We start from the raw sequence: 21,516 nt of genomic DNA on the forward strand, positions 1-21,516 counted from the left end.
TGATCTGTGGCAGAACTGGGCCCATTTCTGATTCCAATTCGATTAACCACTAGAACCAGTGTTTCTCTGAGTGTAGTCAATGGGCCACCTGAGTCACATCACGTACATTTCCAGGCCCAGAAATCTAGATTTACAAAAACCTCCCCAAAAGGTTCTTCTGTGCACCAAAGTTGGTGAATCTCCTCATTATGTTATCCTGGGAAACTGAGTGAATGCTGGGTCATTAGGGACTTCCTGGCAAAGCAGTGAATCAAGTTGCTCACTATTTTGCATACTTGACAGTGAAAGAAAATTAGCTTTTTCCTAAAGCCCCAGTGTCACCAGACCAACCTCTGACCCTGGCAAAAGGCCAGTGAAATTATGTAATGACTTTAGCCATGATATACCACCATGCTGGAGGGGAAATCTGTCTGAGACCTCAGGTGGTGAGGGAGAAGTGACAGGAGAGAATTGATGAGCTGCACGTGGGGCTGCGATTCTCTGACAGATACATCAGGAAAGGAATCCCTGTCACCCAAATGGCTGAGCTCTTTTCTCCATAATATTTCTTTCAAATGCATGAGATGCTGCAGCATCACATCAGAGAGGAAATGGCTTGATCTTTGCCCGTGTTCAATGGGAAAGCTCTGTGATTCAGGTGAGATCCTAGTCAATTCTCTGTCCTAAATGCTTTGGGGAATGATTAACCAGTTTTGAAAACGGCCTAATCTGGGAATATAGGAAAAGGGGGAGAGAGAGAGAGAGAAAGGAGAAGGAGAATAAAGGAGAGGGAGGGAGGAGATGAAGGGAGGAAAAGGGGGAGAGAGAGGAGGGAGAAGGAGAATAAAGAAGAAAGAGGGAGAAGAGGAAGGGAGGAAGCATGGAGAGAGAGGAGGGAGAAGGAGAGGGAGAGAAGAGAAAGAGGAAGGAGGAGATGGAAATGAGGAAAGCAGAGGGAGAGGAGGTCTCATTCTCAATATCCAGTAACATCAGATGGCTGGAGTAGCAACATTTTTTCTGAACTTTCAGAATTTTCAAAACATATTAGAAGCATCTACTTTGCTTGAATTGCCCCATTGACTGTAAGCAATGGGACTAGGGATTTTCTTGACATTTGCTTAACCACAAAGGCTTACATGCACAACGTACATTTAAAATACAGGCACAAAAGGTATATTTATGAGTTCTTTCTTTGATTCTTCACAATAGAGCATGAGAATTAGATGAGCTTGGAATGAAAGAGGCAGAATAAAATAATTAGAGTTTTCATTTTTCCTCATTTGAATTCCTATTTTCAGGAAGAGCTGTGCTATCTGCATCATACAGGATAGTGGCTCTGAAATCTGAGGATTCCTCCTAAGCCTGGGGTCCTCTGGATGATCTATGGGCTGGCTGAACCACAAATATACACCAACTTATTCCCCAGATGCATTTTTTTACTGGTAAAAAGCAGCATATTGGGCTGGTGGCTTAAGAGGCCATTGAGCTAGTGCAAACATTTGAAAACCATGGCTGACGTGGGAATAGATCCTGGGCTACAAAATCAATGTAGTTGCTTGCTGATGAAGATAGGAGGTAAAAGGGTCCCCTTGGAAGTTGATCATGGAATCAACATAGCAAGCATTTTGAATTTTTATCCAGTGAGTTATGGGGCATTTTTAACCTCACAAAATTTGATCCCCAGTGTCTAGCACACTGGGTAGCCCACAGTCAACACTTAAATGCTTGAGGAAAAGATCTTGCTTCCTTTCATAGTAAGCCAAAAGAGACACAAGCGTGCTTTTTGATAGACAATGATTGGGGCCTGTGGTCGGTATGAGACAGTCTGGACAGAGAAAAATGGCAGATTCCTCAGCACAGCTCCATGCCCTCATCTAGAGCAATTATCCTATGACAAGTGGATTATTTTGTGATGCCAATATAGAAATATCAATGTGTAAATGACATTACGTTTTCTGGAGATTGAGTCACTATCTGGAGCCCACATTTTTGATCTGCCTTTGGCTCATGCTATGCAACCAAAAGCATATAAATACCCACAGAAATATGCTTACTCATTATTTTATACTGATATTTTACAGTTGATACTAAGGATTATCCTGGCATACCTGGTAATTTCCTGACTCTCAAGAGGGAAAAAAAATGTCCATTTTGCAAAGTGGAATTAGATGATCAGAAAGCAAATAAAGTTGGAGTGGAAACACACTGTAGCCTAATCTATTTTCTCCTAGGAATCCTTAAACACCCCACCTATCTGTAAGAGGATTCTAAGTAGAACTGTAATTAAACCCTGCTCATGGGGTAGGGGGTTTGGGGAGACAGGAAGAGGTTCAACAACTAAATGAGGTTGTCTGCATTTGATTTGGGATACCAGGCTACTGCATGTTGAGAGACATCAGTACATGCTAAGTAATTGTATCAGTCAGTTTTCACTAGGCTATGCTGCAATTACAAATGCAAATTTCAGTGGCTTATGACAAAGGCTTATTTCTCACTCACATACACGAGAGCAGTAGGTCAGCTGCAGCACTGCCCCATGTCATCTTCGTTCAGGTTCTAAGCAGAAGGAACTGCCCCTATCTGGGACAGGCTATTCTCAAGTGGCGGGAAGAAAACGAAATGGCTAAAGCATCGTAACAGGTCTTAAAACCTTCACTTGGCCGAGCAGTCCCCCATTTCTGCTCACATTCCACTGACCAAAGCGAGTATGAGGCTAAGTCTCCTCTTGCAAAGGGGCCGGGAAGTATGGTCCACCCACAAGGAGGCACTGAAAGTCACCTAACAGTAGGTGGAAGTATACACAATCCTCTTACAGAAAGGGGAGCAAACAATAGGGAACGGTAGTGTACTCTGCCACAGGAATCATAACAGTTTTACTTGTTATTTAAGGAAATAATGCCATGCTCTAACTGACCTGGTTGGCTCAGCAACTATAGTCAAGGACTTTTAAACAGTTTTATCAGTTTCCACTGCTAGACACAGCTCTACTTCATTTCCTCTGATCAATTGCCTCACTCACCGTGCAGAGAAAGAGTTCCATTCCTCACAGCCAGGAACTTGACTCCATAGGGAAAGAAGGGAGTTGAGTAGGAACTCCCGTAGAGTGTGATCTGAGCTCTGCCTTGGAAGGGCTTGTCTTCAGATCCAATCCGGAGCTCTCCACCGTCAGAAACAAGGATGGCGTGTGCCCTGAGCTCGATGGGTCCTGGGGCCATGAAAATCAGCTTGCCCCCTAATGGACAAAGGGAAAATTGTCAGTCCCTGGGAGGATAAGGCTTACCGTTTTGTCAGTTTCAATGCCTGATGAAATCCCCTTCATTTAAATACTTCTGCTGGAATGCAGACTTATTTTATCATGCTCTCTCTTGTAGAAACACAGTAGGATAGACCAGACATTCAGGAGTGAAAGCATTATTATTTAGCCAGTTTAGGTTAGCTATTACTATTCTCTGCTGCTTTATTTATTACATTTTCATGACAATAATCTAAATGTCCAGCAATTTAGGAATGGTTAAATAATGTATGAGAAGACCACTAACTTTACCATTTAACAATAGATAAAATTAAGAAAAAAAACCTGGGACATATACAAGAAATAGGGCTAGAAGAAGATGTGCCAAAATTGTAAGAATTATAGTAAAAGGAAATGTAACTAGGGCTAACACTGTGGCATTTGTAGCATTTTAGCTGACCAGCATCCATTATACTTTCTTTTGTTAACAGACCCTAATTTCCTTGAGGTATTGTTCTGCCCCATTGACTAGAGCTGAGTGGAACTGTCAAGCAAGACATCTTATCCTACCATGGCCAGAGTCACGTACTCGGGCTTTAAGAGAAATATGGAGCAAAAGGGAAAAGAGGTAGGAAATGTTTAGATCTCAGTTCCAGTGGTGGCATTCTAAGGAGCCTGGGAAGAACACCTGCTTCTGAGAGGCCCACCTGCCCATCTCCCTACCTGCCCCACTGCCTGCCACTTGCATCAAATGCTTTGATTCCTATGTATTTCTGTCCCTGATTTTTCAGACTGTTTTCCACTAATTAGTAGGTTACCCAATACCTTCCCAATACATTCCATTTTTAAAAGAAAAGTTGGGTTCTCTTATTGGCAACCAGATAACCTTAACTGATACATATATCATTTTGCTCTGATGTCCAAATTTTCAGTAACACAAGAATATTAGTTTGTAATATAATTCTTTTGCATTGTGAGATTAAATAATTTAAAAATTAAAAAGATATTTTCATTTTTATAATATCTTTCTTTAAAAGGCTTTAGAATGTTTACATTTTACATAGAATTTTCTCAATAATGTCAAAATAATTAAAGCATCCCATATGAATAAACACTTTAACCTCAATAAGCTATTTAGTCCATCTTTCTCCTGCAAGTGGTTTACAAAAACACCAGACTAGACCCTTCCATCCTGTAACAAAGTAGTCAGAGTTGTATCTTTATATCAGACACACCAGAGGTCCTCTTTTCTAAATCCAACAATGGTTTCCCATTTCACTCAGAATAGAAGTCAAAGTCCTTACATTGGGCTACAAAAGGTCCCTCATGATTTGCTACCCAACCTCCAATACCTCTCTAATATCATTTTCCAAAGCTCACCTGTTCACACATATGCTCCAAATATATTGGCCTGCCTGTTAGTTCTCAAACAGGCCTCAGGGCATAAGTTCTTCCCTCTGGAAGCTTCTTCTGATAGTCCCATGAATATCATGAATAAGAATTATCAGAAATATCGGAAATATCTAGAATGTTATTGGAATTATCGGAATGTTCTGATAGTCCCATGGCTCACTCTCCCTTGTTACTATTCAAATGTTAACTTCTCACCAAGGCCTTCCCTCTCCAGTCTATATAAAATAGCACACCCTAGCCCCTTGCCTAAATGTCTTTTTCTTTGTAATACTTGATACCAGGCATATTATATATTTACAGGTTTATTTTCTGCCCTCTCCCTACCAGAATACATGCTTCCTGAGGGGAATTATCTGTTTTGTTCACTTCTAAATTATTGGTGTCTAGAAAAGTGGCTGGTAGGTAGTTGGCACTCAATACACAACTAATAGTTGAGTGAATGAATGAATGGACATATCTTTTTTGGAGATTCTGATTTAAGTGCCTCTATTTCCTTATATACAAACACACACACACTCTCCCATTTTCTCAGAAAGGATGTTGTTCTTACACTTAATCTATAAGCCCACATAGTGTCTCAATGAGCAAAGGGGGGCAAAGGATGTAGAGAGAGCAAAGTATCAGAAATGCCTCAAAAGGCAGATTCTACTATAATAAGAAGAGTCTTGGTGAGAGGTAGTGGAGGGCAAAGACTCTTCATCTGCTAATGCAGTCATAAATCCAGAGTGCCAAGTTATTGAGTTGAGTTTTTGTTGCTTTCCAGAAATCACAGCTGGAAGTAGTTAAACATGCACTGGAGAAATGAGAGGAAGACAGGAAAAAGGCAAAAATGACTTTAGTCATTATCATGTAAACCAAAAATAAAATTTTAAGTCCCCCAAACCAACTGAATTGACTCCTCCTCTTAGGCAAGGGCATTCCAAAGTTAAACTGTAAAACTAGTTCAGGCCATGACGGAGAGTGTCAGAGATGCCTCATTATACCCTCCTCCCTTTGAAATTCAGACATAAGTAACCAGCATTAACATTAAAACAGAGACATTAAGACTGACAAAATAGACTCTGTAGCAGTAAGACACCAAATTCCAACCTGACTCCAGTATAGCACCACATGACAGCCGGCCCTGAAAGAAACTGAAGTATTTTACCCCAAAATATATTAAACGGCCCTGCAAAGCTGTCTCTTGTGGGGAAAATCTACATTCTGTAGAAAATTCCCTTCCTTTTCTGGATCTTTACCCTGAGCCAGGAGAGTGCTAACTTTCTGGAGTCTGGAACCTTTTTAGATCTGCTAAGAAACATCTACAGTCTATTCTCTCTGAAGCCTGCTACCTGGAGGCTTCATCTGCATAATAAGAACCTTGGACTCCACAACCACTTATCTTAACCCAGACACTCCCTTCTGTTGATTCCAGGTCTTTAGATAAGTTAATAAGTTAACTCTTTCAACCAACTGCCAATCAGAAAATCTTTGAATCCATCTACGACCTGGAAGCCCCCACTCCTACTTGTCTAACCTTTCCAGACCAAACCAATGTACATCTTATATGTATTGATTGATGTCTTACCTCTCCCTAAAACATATAAAACCAAGCTGTAGCCTGACCATCTTGGGCACATGTACTTACGACCTCTTAAGACTGTGCCCCAGGCCATGGTCACTGAAATTTGGCTCAGAATTAATCTCTTCAAATATTTTACAGAGTTTGACTCTTTTCATTGAATTGTTTACCTCCATCTTAGTGCAGAGACAGTGATCAATAAATGTTTGACTCAATAGTCAAACATGGAGGCCACTTCTTCCCTAACTTCTCTTCAGCTTTCCTCAGCTCCTTTCCTCAAGCCTCTTTTCTTCAATTCTAAAGCCCAAGCCATATGCCATCAGTAATAGTCACGGAATGTATACTTGGACCAGACCCCTTCAAGGGCCTTTTCTTTCAGTCACAATTTAGAACAACACACCCCGTGTAGGTATCCAGTTTCTCCATCTGTAAAATGGGCACGGTAAGAATTTCACCCTCAGAAGATTAAGGTGAGATTTATTGAAATAATTCTTATAGATCCCTGGTCTGGAATCTGACACCTATTCAACCCTTAATGCAATGGTCTCTGTGGCTATCATCACACTCACCATCTTCGCTTCCTCCATTATTGCTATGAAACCATCCTTGCAAAGATTCTGACAGTGAGAAAAATCTAACATGGCTTACTCCATCTTGCTCCTAGCCTCACAGGCTGGCTGGCTTCGCTCATTCCTAGGTGTAAGCCAAGCTAACTATGGGAGGAATTTAGTTTATAGTCTAACCTTAAACAAGGATGATAATAGCCCTTCCCAAAATTAAACTACCTTTGTAAAACTAATGAAAGGCCACAAGGCTAGGATTATAAGAGATGCCAAAATTCTGCTAAGATGCTTAGCATATTTAAATGATTACTAGCCATTGTTCAATAGGTCACAAGATTTGCAACTCTTCCAAATACTCCAATAGATAACATCACTATTTTAGAAACTGTCAGGCCTCTGAGCCCAAGCTAAGCCATCATATCCCCTGTGACCTGCACATATACATCCAGATGGCCTGAAGTAACTGAAGAATCACAAAAGAAGTGATATTTAAATGGCCTGTTCCTGTCTTAACTAATGACATTCTACCACAAAAGAAGTGAAAATGGCTGGTCCTTGCCTAACTGATGACGTTACCTTGTGAAATTCCTTCTCCTGGCTCATCCTGGCTCAAAAAGCTCCCCCACTGAGCACACTGTGACCCCCACTCCTGCCTGCCAGAGCACAACCCCCCTTTTTCCTTTACCTATCCAAATCTTATAAGATGGCCCCACCCTTATCTCCCTTCACTGACTCTCTTTTTGGACTCAGCCCACCTGCACCCAGGTGAAATAAACAGCCTTGTTGCTCACACAAAACCTGTTTGGTGGTCTTTTCACATGGACGCAAGTGAAATTTTGGTGCCATGACTCGGATCAGGGGACCTCCCTTGGGAGATCAATCCCCTGTCCTCCTGCTCTTTGTTCCGTGAGAAAGATCCACCTATGACCTCTGGTCCTCAGACCAAGAAACATCTCACCAATTTTAAATCCAGTAAGCAGCCTCTTTTTACTCTCTTCTCCAACCTCTCTCACTATCCCTCAGCCTCTTTCTCCTTTCAATCTTGGTGCCACACTTCAATCTCTCCCTTCTCTTAATTTCAGTTCCTTTCCTTTTCTGGTAGAGACAAAGGAGATGCATTTTATCCGTGGACCCAAAACTCCGGGGCCAGTCATGGACTCGGGAAGACAGTCTTCCCTTGGTGTTTAATCATGCGGGGACGCCTGCCTGATTATTCACCCACATTTCAGAGGTGTCTGACCACGTGGGGATGCCTGCCTTGGTCCTTCACCCTTAGCAGCAAGTACTGCTTTTCTGGGGAGCAAGGACCCCCCGACCCCTTCTCTCCATGTCTCTACCCCTTCTCCACTTTTCTGGGGGGCAAGAATGCCCAGACCCCTTCTCTCCGTGTCTCTACCCCTTCTCCGCTTTTCTAGGGGGCAAGAACCCCCCGACCCCTTCTCTCCGTGTCTCTACTCTCTCTTTTCTCTAGGCTTGCCTCCTTCACTATGGGCAGCCTTCCACCCTCCATTCCTCCTTCTCCCTTATCCTGTGTTCTCAAGAACTTAAAACCTCTTCAACTCACAACTGACCTAAACCTAAACGCCTTATTTTCTTCTACAATGCCACTTGACCCCATTACAAACTTGACAGTGGTTCCAAATAGCCAGAAAACAGCATTTTCGATTTTTCCACCCTACAAGATCTAGATAATTCTTATCATAAAATAGACAAACCGTCTGAGGTGCCTGACGTCCAGACATTCTTTTACACATTGTTCACTCCCTAGTCTCTGTTCCCAATGTGACTCGTCCCAAATCCTCCTTCTTTCCCTCCCTCCTGTTCTCTCAGTCCCAACCCCAAGCATCGCTGAGTCTTTCTAATCTTCCTTTTCTACAGACCCATCTGACTTCTCCCCTCCTCCCCAGGTCCCAGTTCTTCCTCAGCCTCTGCTCCCCAACCCTATAATCCTTTTATCACCTCCCTCATCACACCGGGCCAGCTTACAGTTTCATTCCACGACTAGCCCTCCCCCACCTGCGCAGCAATTTCCTCTTAAAAAGGTGGCTGGAGCTAAAGGCATAGTCAAGGTTAACGCTCCTTTTTCTTTATCCGACCTCTCCCAAAATCAGTTAGCATTTAGGCTCTTTTTTATCAAATATGAAAAACCCAGCCCAGTTCATGGTTCGTTCAGCAGCAACCCTGAGATGTTTTACAGCCCTAGACCCTAAAAGGTCAAAAGGCTGTCTTATTCTCAATATACATTTTATTACCCAATCCGCTCCTGGCATTAAATAAAACTCCAAAAATTAAATTCCGGCCCTCAAACCCCACAACAGGACTTAATTAACCTTGCCTTCAAGGTGTACTATAATAGAGTAGAGGCAGCCAAGTAGCAATGTATTTCTGAGTTGCAATTCCTTGCCTCCACTGTGAGACAAACCCCAGCCATATCTCCAGCACACAAGAACTCCAAACGCCTGAACCGCAGCTGCCAGGTGTTCCTCCAGAACCTCCTCTCCCAGGAGCTTACTACAAGTGCTGGAAATCTGGCCACTGGGCCAAGGAATGCCCACAGCCCGGGATTCCTCCTAAGCCATGCCCCATCTGTGTGGGACCCCACTGAAAATCTGACTGTTCAACTCACCTGGAAGCCACTTCCAGAGCCCCTGGAACTCTGGCCCAAGGCTCTCTGACTGACTCCTTCCCAGATCTTGGCTAAGCAACTGAAGACTAATACTGCCCGATCGCCTTGGAAGCCTACAGGACCATCACAGATGCTCTGGGTAACTCTCACAGTGGAAGGTAAGTCCGTACCCTTCTTAATCAATACAGAGGCTACCCACTCCACATTACCTTCTTTTCAAGGGCCTGTTTCCCTTGCCTCCATAACTGTTGTGGGTATTGATGGCCAAGCTTCTAAACCTCTTAAAACTCCCCAACTCTGGCGCCAACTTAGACAACGTTCTTTTATGCACTCCTTTTTAGTTATCCCCACCTGCCCAGTTCCCTTATTAGGCCGAGACATTTTAACTAAATTATCTGCTTCCCTCACTGTTCCTAGACAACAGCCACACCTCACTGCTGCCCTTTTCCCCAGTTCAAAGCCTCCTTCACATCCTCCTCTTGTATCCCCCCCACCTTAACCCACAAGTATAAGACACCTCTACTCCCTCCTTGGCGACTGATCATGCACCCCTTACCATCCCATTAAAACCTAATCACCCTTACCCCACTCAATGCCAATATCCCATCCCACAGCACGCTTTAAAAGGATTAAAGCCTGTTATCACTCGCCTGTTAACAGCATGGTCTTTTAAAGCCTATAAACTCTCTTTACAATTCCCCCATTTTACCTGTCCTAAACCAGACAAAGCTTACCGGTTAGTTCAGGATCTGTGCCTTATCAACCAAATTGTTTTGCCTATCCACCCCGTGGCGCCAAACCCATATACTCTCCTATCCTTACTACCTCCCTCCACAACCCATTATTCTGTTCTGGATCTCAAACATGCTTTCTTTACTATTCCTTTGCACCCTTCATCCCAGCCTCTCTTTGCTTTCACTTGGACTGACCCTGACACCCATCAGGCTCAGCAGATTACCTGGGCTGTACTGCTGCAAGGCTTCACAGACAGCCCCCATTACTTCAGTCAAGCCCAAATTTCTTCCTCATCTGTTACCTATCACGGCGTAATTCTCATAAAAACACACGTGCTTTCCCTGCCGATCGTGTCCCACTGATCTCTCAAACCCCAACACCTTCTACAAAACAACTCCTTTCCTTCCTAGGCATGGTTGGATACTTTTGACTTTAGATACCTAGTTTTGCCATCCTAACAAAGCCATTACATAAGTTCACAAAAGGAAACCTAGCTGACCCCATAGATCCTAAATCCTTTCCCCACTCCTCTTTCCAATCCTTGAAGACAGCTTTAGAGACTGCCCCAACCCTAGCTCTCCCTGACTCATCTCAACCCTTTATATTACCCACAGCCGAAGTGCAGGGCTGTGCAGTCAGAATTCTTACACAAGAACCAGGACCGTGCCCTGTAGCCTTTTTATCCAAACAACTTGACCTTACTGTTTTGCCTGGCCCTCAAGTCTGTGTGTGGTGGCCGCTGCTGCCCTAATACTTTTAGAGGCCCTTAAAACCATAAACTATGCTCAACTCACTCTCTATAGTTCTCATAACTTCCAAAATCTATTTCCTTCCTCACACCTGACACATATACTTTCTGTTCCCTGGCTCCTTCAGCTGTACTCACTCTCTGTTGAGTCTCCCACAATTACCACTATTCCTGGCCCGGATTTCAATCCGGTCTCCCACATTATTCCTGATACCACACCTGACCCCCATGACTGTATCTCTCTGATCCACCTGACACTCACCCCATTTCCCCGTATTTCCTTCTTTCCTGTTCCTCATCCTGATCACACTTGGTTTATTGATGGCAGTTCCACCAAGCCTAATCGCCACACACCAGCAAAGGCAGGCTATGCTATAGTACAAGCCACTAGCCTGCCTCTTAGAACCTCTCATTTACTTTCCATCGTGGAAATCCATCCTCAAGGAAATAACTTCTCAGTGTTCCATCTGCTATTCTACTACTCCTCAGGGATTATTCAGGCCCCCCTCCCCTCCCTACACATCAAGCTGGGGGATTTGCCCCTGCCCAGGACTGGCAAATTGGCTTTACTCAACATGCCCCAAGTCAGGAAACTAAAATACCTCTTGGTCTAGGTAGACACTTTCACTGGATAGGTAGAGGCCTTTCCCACAGGGTCTAAGAAGGCCACCACGGTCATTTCTTCCCTTCTGTCAGACATAATTCCTCGGTTTGGCCTTCCCACCTCTATACAGTCCAATAACGGACCAGCCTTTATTAGTCAAATCACCCAAGCAGTTTCTCAGGCTCTTAGTATTCAGTGAACTAATAGTCTTTTAAAAACACACCTCACCAAGCTCAGCCACCAACTTAAAAAGGACTGGACAATACTTTTACCACTTGTCCTTCTCAGAATTCAGGCCTGTCCTCGGAATGCTACAAGGTACAGCCCATCTGAGTTCCTGTATAGACGCTCCTTTTTATTAGGCCCCAGTCTCATTCCAGACACCAGACCAACTTGGACTGCATCCCTCCCGCCAAAAAAAAAAAAAAACTCATCATTCCTACTATTTTCTGTCTAGTCATACTCATATTCACTGTTCTCAACTACTCATAAATGCCCTGCTCTTGTTTACACTACCGGTTTACACTGTTTCTCCAAGCCATCACAGCTGATATCTCCTGGTGCTATCCCCAAATCACCACTCTTAACTCCCTCTTAAAGTAAATAAATAATCTTTGCTGGCAGGGCTATGCTGAACCTCCTTAAGCACTCTCTAGTTAGATGTCCTGGATCCTCCCAATTCTTAATCCTTCAATACCTGCTTTTCTCCTTGTCTTATTCCATTCTTTTTTCAATTCATACAAAACCATATCCAGGCCATCACCAATCATTCTATATGACAAATGTTTCTTCTAACAACCCCACAATATCACCCCTTACCACAAAATCTTCCTTCAGCTTAATCTCTCCCACTGTAGGTTTCCATGCCGCCACTAATCCCGCTCGAAGCAGCACTGAGAAACATCGCCCATTATCTCTCCGTACCACCCCCAAAAATTTTCACCATCCCAACACTTCAACACTGTTATGTTTTATTTTTCTTATTAATATAAGAAGACAGGAATGTCAGGCCTCTGAGCCCAAGCTAAGCCAACATATCCCCTGTGACCTGCACGTAGACATCCAGATGGCCTGAAGTAACTGAAGAATCACAAAATAAGTGATATTTAAATGGCCTGTTCCTGCCTTAACTGATGACATTCCACCACAAAAGAAGTGAAGTGGCCAGTCCTTGCCTAACTGACGACATTACCTTGTGAAATTCCTTCTCCTGGCTCATCCTGGCTCAAAAAGCTCCCCCACTGAGCACCTTGTGACCCCCACTCCTGCCCACCAGAGAACAACCCCCCTTTTTCCTTTACCTACCCAAATCTTATAAAACGGCCCCACCCCTATCTCCCTTCACTGACTCTCTTTTCGGACTCAGCCCGCCTGCACCCAGGTGAAATAAACAGCCTTGTTGCTCACACAAAGCCTGTTTGGTGGTCTCTTCACATGGATGCAAGTGAAAAAAACTAAGATTGGTCTTTTGAGATTTTTTTTTTTAGGCTTTTGTATTTCTGACCACCAGCTGACTTCACTCAGATTCATGACCCAAGACTCAATCAGTGCTGTGGCCCTTACCTAAAGACAGACTCAGTACACAAGGACTGTTTTCCATACCCCTATGATTTCATCCCCAACAAATCAATATTCCCCATACCCTAGTCCCCTGCCCAACAAACTATCCTTGAAAACCCCTAACCTCTGAGCCTCCAGGGAGATTGATTTGGGTAATAACCCCATCCCCCAAATGGTGTGGATGGCCTTGCATCAGTTACATGCTTTCTTTACTGCAATGCCATGGTCTTGACGAATTGATTTTGTCTGTGCAACTGGCAGGAAGAACCCACCGGGTGATTAGATCTACAACCTGCTCAATTTCTACAAGTGCCCTACCACTTGAGCACTGCTAGACCATCTGCATCCAACATCTCTCTGTTACTGGTCCTTTTGAAATATTTTGTCATATATAATATTTCATACTCTAAGGTAAAGCAGCAAGGTCAGTCTACAGGCTCCAGGCCAGAGCAGTACCACACTGCTTACCAGACTTCCAAAGGATTCCCTAACAATTTTGACTTTTTTCCTTTCATTGTCATTACATAGAAATGCAGTAATAATCACGAATACCAGTGTGAGCAACAAGGAACAAACATGACCTGTGCTACAGGTCAAATTTTATGTTAACTAAAATTTTTCCCTCACAGCCACATGTCATTAACATCCTAAATAATTATATTCAACTGGTAGAACATGGATTTGTATGACAGGACTGCCACATTGTAAATAGTCAGGAAATCCAAACTGGCCTTGATGAGCAAGTGGTAAAGGCAGGGAACAAAATCAAGGTTCCTGTCCTGAGTCTGCTATTGACCTCTGAATGAGCCTCAGTAAGTCCCATACAATTGCTGGGCCTCAGATTACTCAGGTCCCAAATCTCTCCTACTCAGTGCCTATCAATGGTCTATGGTTTCGTCCACAAAGTGGAAGGTAGAATTATGGGTTCCTTTCAACTCTAGAACACTTGACGTCTACATCTTTACGAATGCAGTCAGATGTGCATGGGACACTAATGGAGGCACAAGGCTCATGTTTTCCTGAAACTGCCTGTGCTGCAGTAATCAATGAATTTTCTCTTGAGCAAGATATGAGATGCACAGTCAGGAATTCACGTAAGACTACAGGGAAAACAAGAAAGCTAACATTTATTCAGCACCTACCATGTACCCAAATCTGTAGATATATTGTCTGAAATGACCTTCAAAACCAGTCTGTGAGATCAAGATCACATTCTTTATTTCACAGAGCAGAATGTGGCTAAGAGGCATTCATACCTATTCCAGCCCAGAATAGACAGAACCAAGCTAGAACCCAGGACTACCCAACCAAAAGGCTCAGATCCTATCCATTTCCACAAACCTTCCCCAGTAGCTCTCAATTCACTAGGGTTGTTCTCATAGTTAAATTTAAGGAAAAACATGTGTGAACCTAAGAAAGTTTGCCTATGGCTTGTTTATACATGATTTATTTTAATTTTGTTAATGAAGATATACCTTGTCTTATTCCAAAAAGGATTTGAAACAGATTACAAGGATTAGTGGGTAAATATATAAACATGGGCTTTGTCCCTTTTACCATGAAGCAAAATGTTAAATACACTGAAACAATTTGGTAGAAATTTTGAAACATCATTTACTGACAAGAACTAATAATGATGCTAATGAAGGGAGAAAAACTCATCCCAAAGAAAATGAATTATCTGTGTTGTCAGGAGTGTTATAAACAGGACTAATTAACTAATATGAACATCATTAACTCCTGCTAAAAAGCATCCCCACCCCACTTTATTAGTGGCAAATATAAGAAAATCTAGGTACATTTAGAAGAAAGTTTGATGAGGAATTCAGCTATTTTTGCCTGAAATAATTAGATAAACAAATGAAACCTTCTTTATGTGAAAGAAGATAAAGTTTATACTTAATCTATCTCTGTGCCAAGGCACCAAGATTTTCATTCTCACACTTTATTAGTTTAAAATAAATATACAGTGGGCTGCTTTAAAGGATAGTTACTTGAGTATGGGAGGGCTGTGGGAGGACTTTATTCTATACTTTATACAGCTTGACCCCATTTCTAAATGCTGAAATAAAGAGCAGGGCTGAAATCAGCCTTTGGCTGTGACCCTTAAATTGCTTGTTATGACTTTCATGAAAGCTGACTATGTCCCACAAGTAACCTTGGGTAATTTTATAAAAATCAATCAACCATCATTATTGTTACTTCCCTCTAAAATAAATAAATGAACACAACTTTTTGTATGTAATCACCTCTTTCCATTAAACATCTCTTTTGTTTCTTTTAAAGGGAAGTAAAAGAGACTTTTAGCAGCTAGCTAATGTTTGCAAAGTACATCAAAATCTGCTTTTGGCTAACCCAACAATTAGTCATCCTCTATAATAACCACAAAATAATTTGTTGTTTTTTTTTTAAGAAAACAAATACACAATTCTATTTTCCCCCTTACAGAAAAAATTAAAGTATAAATATTATGCCATACAATACTAGTCTTCAAAAGAGTGGCTATACCTACTATCTTCAACTCTTTTTCATGACTGTCTTTTGAACCCTCCCTGGTTAGGCCTTTACCTGACCAACCTGCAAAACTGCTCCTGTCAAGGCCACAGATGGCAACCACATTGGTGAATCTAAGGCTCAATGCTCAGTCCTTACCCTTCCCGAGTGACCAGCAGCATTTGACACACTTGGTCACTTCTTTCCTAAAACTCTCTCTCCTCACTTGCCCAGCCTCTTTGTTTTTCTTTCTTTCATTTTCTCATCTCTATTTAAAAAATCCAATGTTTCTATACTTCTATCAAATTTTCATCATGTGCTATATTCTATACATTGTATTGAATCGCTAAAGAAAACCTCACAAAATGCAAAAGTGCCAGTAACTCATAAAAGAACAGAAGAATAAACTCTTGATTTAGAACCTTTGTCTTTCGTTCACCTGGTATCTAATTTCATGTCTTCATTTTTAGCAAATCCTAAGAAAGCTCCCTATTGACTCAATGACAGTGAGCACATGGGACTTTTCTAATTAAGTAGGTTGGGTACAAACCCAGCTGGTTTTCCTCTTACTTCTTAGGCATCCCCTTCTCAGCCTCTTCTGCCTGATTCCTCCTGATCATCCCAACCACTGACACTTGGTGGGTCCCAAGCCTCAGCCCTCTAAACACATTTCTTATCCGTCTCTGTAGACCATGCCAGTTGTCCCATCTTGTCTTAAGGTTTTAAACACCATCGCACACTAATTGTCAATGACTCCCAAATTTATATCTCCAAGCTTGTGCCCTCAGCTCAAGATTCACATACCCAACTGCCTACTCAACATCTCTACTTGGGTGTCTCATAGTTTCTCAACTATGAGTATCCATGAACTCCTTTCCTTGTCTTGCCCCACAGATCTTCCCTCAGTCCTTCCCATTCCATGAATGGTAACTTCATCCTTGCAATTGCTAAGTCTGAAAACCATAGAGTTAACTTTCACTGTCTCTCACTCCATAATCAATACTTCAGGAAATTGTATGCATTCCACCTTCAAAACGTCCCCTATAACCCAACCACTTACTACCTCCACATCTACTTCTGGGGTCAAAGTCACTCTCACCTCACTCATAGATTATTGTAACAGCATCTTAACTCAGTTCTCTGTTTCTGCCCTTATCCTCTACCTCAGGGTTAATTCTCAAAACAACTCTCAGAGTTGTCATTCCTTCTTTTCATGTGAACCGTATCATGTTACCTCTCTGCCAAAATTCTTCGATGGCTCCCATCATATTTAGAGTCAAAGCCTATCAAACCCTACAGCGTTGGTTCTCTCTGGCCCCATCTGCCTCTGCTCTCCCCCTTGTTCCAATACTCCTTTTTGCTCCCTTGCCTCACAACCTTTGCTCTCGCTGTGTGCCAATATCCCCAACTACCACCTCCAATGTGTATTCCCTATTCACCTCTCCTGCTGCAGTTGTCTCCATGGTACTAAGCAAATTTAACAAAAACTATAATTTGCTTATTTTGTTTATTGACTGTTTTCCTTCTAGAATTAAACACCGTGAGAGCAAGATTTTGGCCAGTTTTGTTCACAGCCATAGTCCCTGTGCTTGGAACATGGGGAATGTGTTAAGTGATCACTCAATACTTGTCGAATAACGAGGAGTTGAAATTATCAAAGTAAATGAGGTCTCCCAGGGAGGACATGTAGAGTAAGAACAGAAGAAAGATAAGGTGGGTAAAGGTAGGGAAACAACTGTCAGCCATAAACATTTAAAGGCTAGAATAAGAAAAGGAAGTAGCAAGATTCTTGAGAGCGGATCAAAGAATTAGGTGAGTTAGAAGGATCATAAGGTTGTAGAGACATAGGCTCAAGGAAGAGCCTTAAGAACTGTTAAAGAGGTAGATGAGTGTGTCAAACCCTTAATGCCATTTTTAGGAAGATCAAGAGAGAAAGGGTGCACAGCCAGCGTGTACAGAGTTAGGATGTGAATGTCAGGTGATAAAATAAACCCAGGTAGAGTGATTCTATTTTTAAACGAGGACAAATGAGAGGTAAATGGAGGCAAGACCAGGGAGGGATCTGAGAACCCCAATTCATTAGATTAATCTGTATCACCAAGCTAGATAATTCATTTACTCAAAGCTTGAACTGTCTAAATTTTTAGATGTAAACTAATTTACTTGCCTACATTGATTAACCCCCAATTCACCATTTTTTCTTAAAAAGTTTAGCAGCCTATATATTCTTACCTTTCAATTATTAAATAGTCAAATGGATAGTCGAGGAAGCCTGTGGAATTCCCTTTCCCTGGAGAAAAGGAATCATCCATTCAAGATGGACAGATCCTGCTCTGCCTAGGTAAGGAGAGCTGGCTGAGTGATCTGGGCAGAGTTGGAGTATATCCCTGTACCTTATTGCACTGTGCTGTTCTGGGAGCAGGAGCCGGGAGAAGGTGAGGAAGAGGAGGAAAGAGGAGCGTTTAGAGAAGGCACCCACAGCCCAAAGAAACCTGCATTGTGACACGGATGCACACAGCTTCCTTTGTTGGCCAGATCCGGATTAGACTTGTGCCTGATCCACTGGAGCAGAGCCTGGGAAGCCTTCGAGGTGGGCTTGTCCCCGGCCAGAGAGGCGGAAAATCAATTTGGCTGGCAAACGAGAGCCCCCAAGAGCTTAGTCCACGCTCCATAATCCTATCCACTAGCAGCTCAGGAAATAGATGCGTGAGCCCTCACATATTCATGGGGGATGTGAGGCATAAATCAGGCTTTAAGGATTGGGGGCAAAGGGAATGGACTCTCTGGCTGGCTACTAATTAATCAAGCACAGAATACCTAAACCTAGCAACCTGGGATGGAGCCACACACACACAGAAGCAGAGGCTGCTGCTGCTGCTGTTTTTCCCATTTTTCAAAATTTCAATTAAAATAGATATCAGAAGAAATTTTCCCCTTTAGCTGATACTGCTTATGCATCCCCCTGTTCTTCCTTTAATTAAAAAACATGCTTATTGCAATACTTGCCAGAATCACTTTAACGGTATTTTAATTGTAATGTCTCTGCCTGATTAAAAAAAGAAAATATGAACTAGAAAGTGTTTGCAAAAATGTTCACGGGATGCAGGAAAAGAATCAGACACCTCCCCAGAATGGATGCCACATACTAATTCCTTAATTAGCCTGGTACTGCAGTCAAATGGGCAATATACAGAAAAAAAAAATGTATATATATATATATATATATATATATATATGAAATAAAATCACTGACTCAGAGCCGCAAACAATAGCATTTAGGAGAAACCGTTTTCATCAACTCAGATTTCCCTGGCAGGGTAGGGACCTGTGCATCCAACTAAAAATGCAATGCTCAAGATAAACCCATTCAATGTGGCCAGCCAAGTTTCCACTGTTCTTTGCTAAAGGTCTCACAGCCTTTGGGAAATGAGTAGTTGGGCCAGGCTAATTGGCTTCTAGTCCTCACAATTCTATAGGGTTTCTTTTATTGTTTTAGGCTAGTAGTTCTCAAACTTGAACCTGCGTCAGAATCACTTGGATGTCTTAAAACACAGACTACTGGGCCTTATTCCCAGAGTAGGTTTACTGTAGAGCTCCCAAATTTACAGTTTGTATAAGTTACCAGGTGATGCCTGTGCTGCTGACTGGGTGCTACACTTTGAGAATCACTACTATCAGTAAATTAAGTGATTGTTCTAGGTGTCCATAGGCTGGTGATGTTTGACATCATCTGAAACAGGCTGAGAAAATACAAGCCTGGAATTATAGAATCATTCCCTTAGTCACTCAACCAACATTTACCATTAGTTTCCAGCTCCTCTGCTAGGTACCGAAATAAAAATGTAAAATAGAGTCTCCAGTTCCTGAAGGTCACAGTGAACTTGAATTGCTCCTCCGGGTGAATGGAAATGTATTGGTTTTAGTGAATTGTCCCACTTTAGAGATGACTATAAGAGAATATAAAGACTATGACTCAGCTCTTTACTTTTTCTATAAAATATGAAACTCATTAAGGTAACCTTATAACTGTATTAACTCTGTACTAATTACAGAGTGTAAACATATCTGTAGAAGACAAACTATACAGAAATATTTAAAGGAACTCAAACACTAAGATATAAGTAAATGCCTTTGTTATTATAGCTACTGTTATCAATTACTACCTAACTAAACTTTGATTTCCTTTCTACATCCAGAAAACCATGACTTATTTTATCAACAAAGCTTCTAGCATTTAAGTGCTCAAGGCCTTCAGCTGTTCCACGGCTTTCTGAAAAGTCACTTAAAATCTCAAGAAGAAAGCTATTTCTAAGGAGAAATAGAAAAGACAAAAAAAAATCGTCTTTTTCCCAAGGTCTGTACCAAGCATGTAAAAATCCCCCTAGCTACTAAGTTCATTCAGATAATCTTCCTCTTTCTCTTTATCAAAGTTCAATTAGCACTGACCCAATCTCATTTTTGACCAGCCTGCAATTTGATACACTTCTCTAAGCAACCTTTTTTTTTAAAAGGTTCCAAATATAATTATTCTCTGAATATTATAAAAATGATTTGGCTACAGCATAATAGTATTGGAAATAAAAGCTAATAATACTTTTCTTATAGTATTTATTAATTTAAAAAATGAGAATACACTACTTCCTACCTATACCTGACCCCAGGAATATTGTATAGAAACTATAATAATGAAATGCTCAGTCTCCAGCATATTTTTATCTACACAAGAATCCCAAATACAAAAGTACTCCAGATTTCTAGCTCCACTTCCAGTCCAGGATGAATAGGATATAGGGATCATTAATGAACAAATGAGATGGAGAGGTAAAGACAGACCAAGTACTGCATGATCCTGTAAGCCATATTAAGTTTGGACTTGAACTTACAGGCTAATGGAAAGCCAATGAAAGGTTTTAAGTAAGGAAGCTTGAAACATTTATCTTTCATTACTGAAAATATTATAGCTTCTCTGCTAGGAAGGGACTGGTCCCTTTCAGTAGCATTTTTCATATTACAATATCCAAGTTGTCAAGACATAAAACTGTAAATTGTTTAATATCTATCTATCTGTCTGTCTGCCCATCTATGGAAAGCATGTCCTTTCTCATAGCAATGGCTTATCTTTCATTTAAGGCTAATCAAGTGTGTCTGGGACTGTTCTCTGGAGGTAAATAATGTAAGTCACTGTCTGATTGAAAAAATAAGGGGTCTCAGAGCCAAGTGTCCCCCACATTAAAAAGCCTTTGTCTCTGATCTCCTGATACACAAATAGTAAATAAAATTGGTCACTGTCTGGACTAATCCACTAACATTTGAGGGTACCAGGAAGGACTCTGATTATAGAGAAATTCTCAACAAACATGAATCTGACTCTTCAGGTCTGAAAGTCATTTATTAGCTTATTCATTCAGCAATTATTTGAGTACCTGTTTCATACCTGGAGATAAAATGGTGCTGGCAATACAAAGGTGAGCAAAAACAGATCTGGCTCCTCCTTTCTTCAGCTTACAGCCTAGACCTTTATAAGCCTCCAAAAAGGTAGAGGGAAGAAAAAATACACCTTGATATTCTATTTGTAAAGAATTAATATAAAAATGATTCAAGTTTTTAACCAATTAAAAATTCTATCTGTAATACACTTAGCTTTGAATATCAGCAAAGTCCCCCTCCCATAAAATAAGTAACACCTACTTGTCACCAAGAAAAGCCCAGCACATGAAGACACCCAAGAGTTAAGAGTGAACTTCAAAAAACCTCGGGCTAGTTCTGATGCTAACTTCTTCATCAGGCTTCCCTTCTGGATAATGGCACAGACCAGCCCCTTAGGGTACCATGCCTGCCAAATATAGGAAGAAAATTTACTCATTCCTATACTGCTCTTCCTCCACAGAGTTGCACACACACAAACAACATTAACATCCAGTAGAGGTTTATACAAGACATTTTCTCCCTACACAGGGAAGGGAATCACCATTATTTCCATTTTGGTGCATTGATTTGAGGAT

At 41.6% G+C, this 21,516-nt stretch overlaps 1 protein-coding gene across 2 annotated transcripts in view; it reads right to left on the reverse strand.

Moving 5' to 3' along the window:
- The window catches only part of PKHD1 (PKHD1 ciliary IPT domain containing fibrocystin/polyductin), a 485,172-nt gene that overhangs the window by 323,937 nt on the left and 139,719 nt on the right, over positions 1 to 21,516 (reverse strand). For both annotated transcript variants that reach the window (XM_024248417.3, XM_009241952.4), the window contains exon 37: positions 2,999 to 3,211. In XM_024248417.3, coding sequence (XP_024104185.3) covers positions 2,999 to 3,211 — 213 coding nt within the window. The remainder of the gene's footprint in view (positions 1 to 2,998; positions 3,212 to 21,516) is intronic.

This window comes from Pongo abelii, chromosome 5, assembly GCF_028885655.2.
Source record: "Pongo abelii isolate AG06213 chromosome 5, NHGRI_mPonAbe1-v2.0_pri, whole genome shotgun sequence".
NCBI classification, from domain to species: domain Eukaryota; kingdom Metazoa; phylum Chordata; class Mammalia; order Primates; family Hominidae; genus Pongo; species Pongo abelii.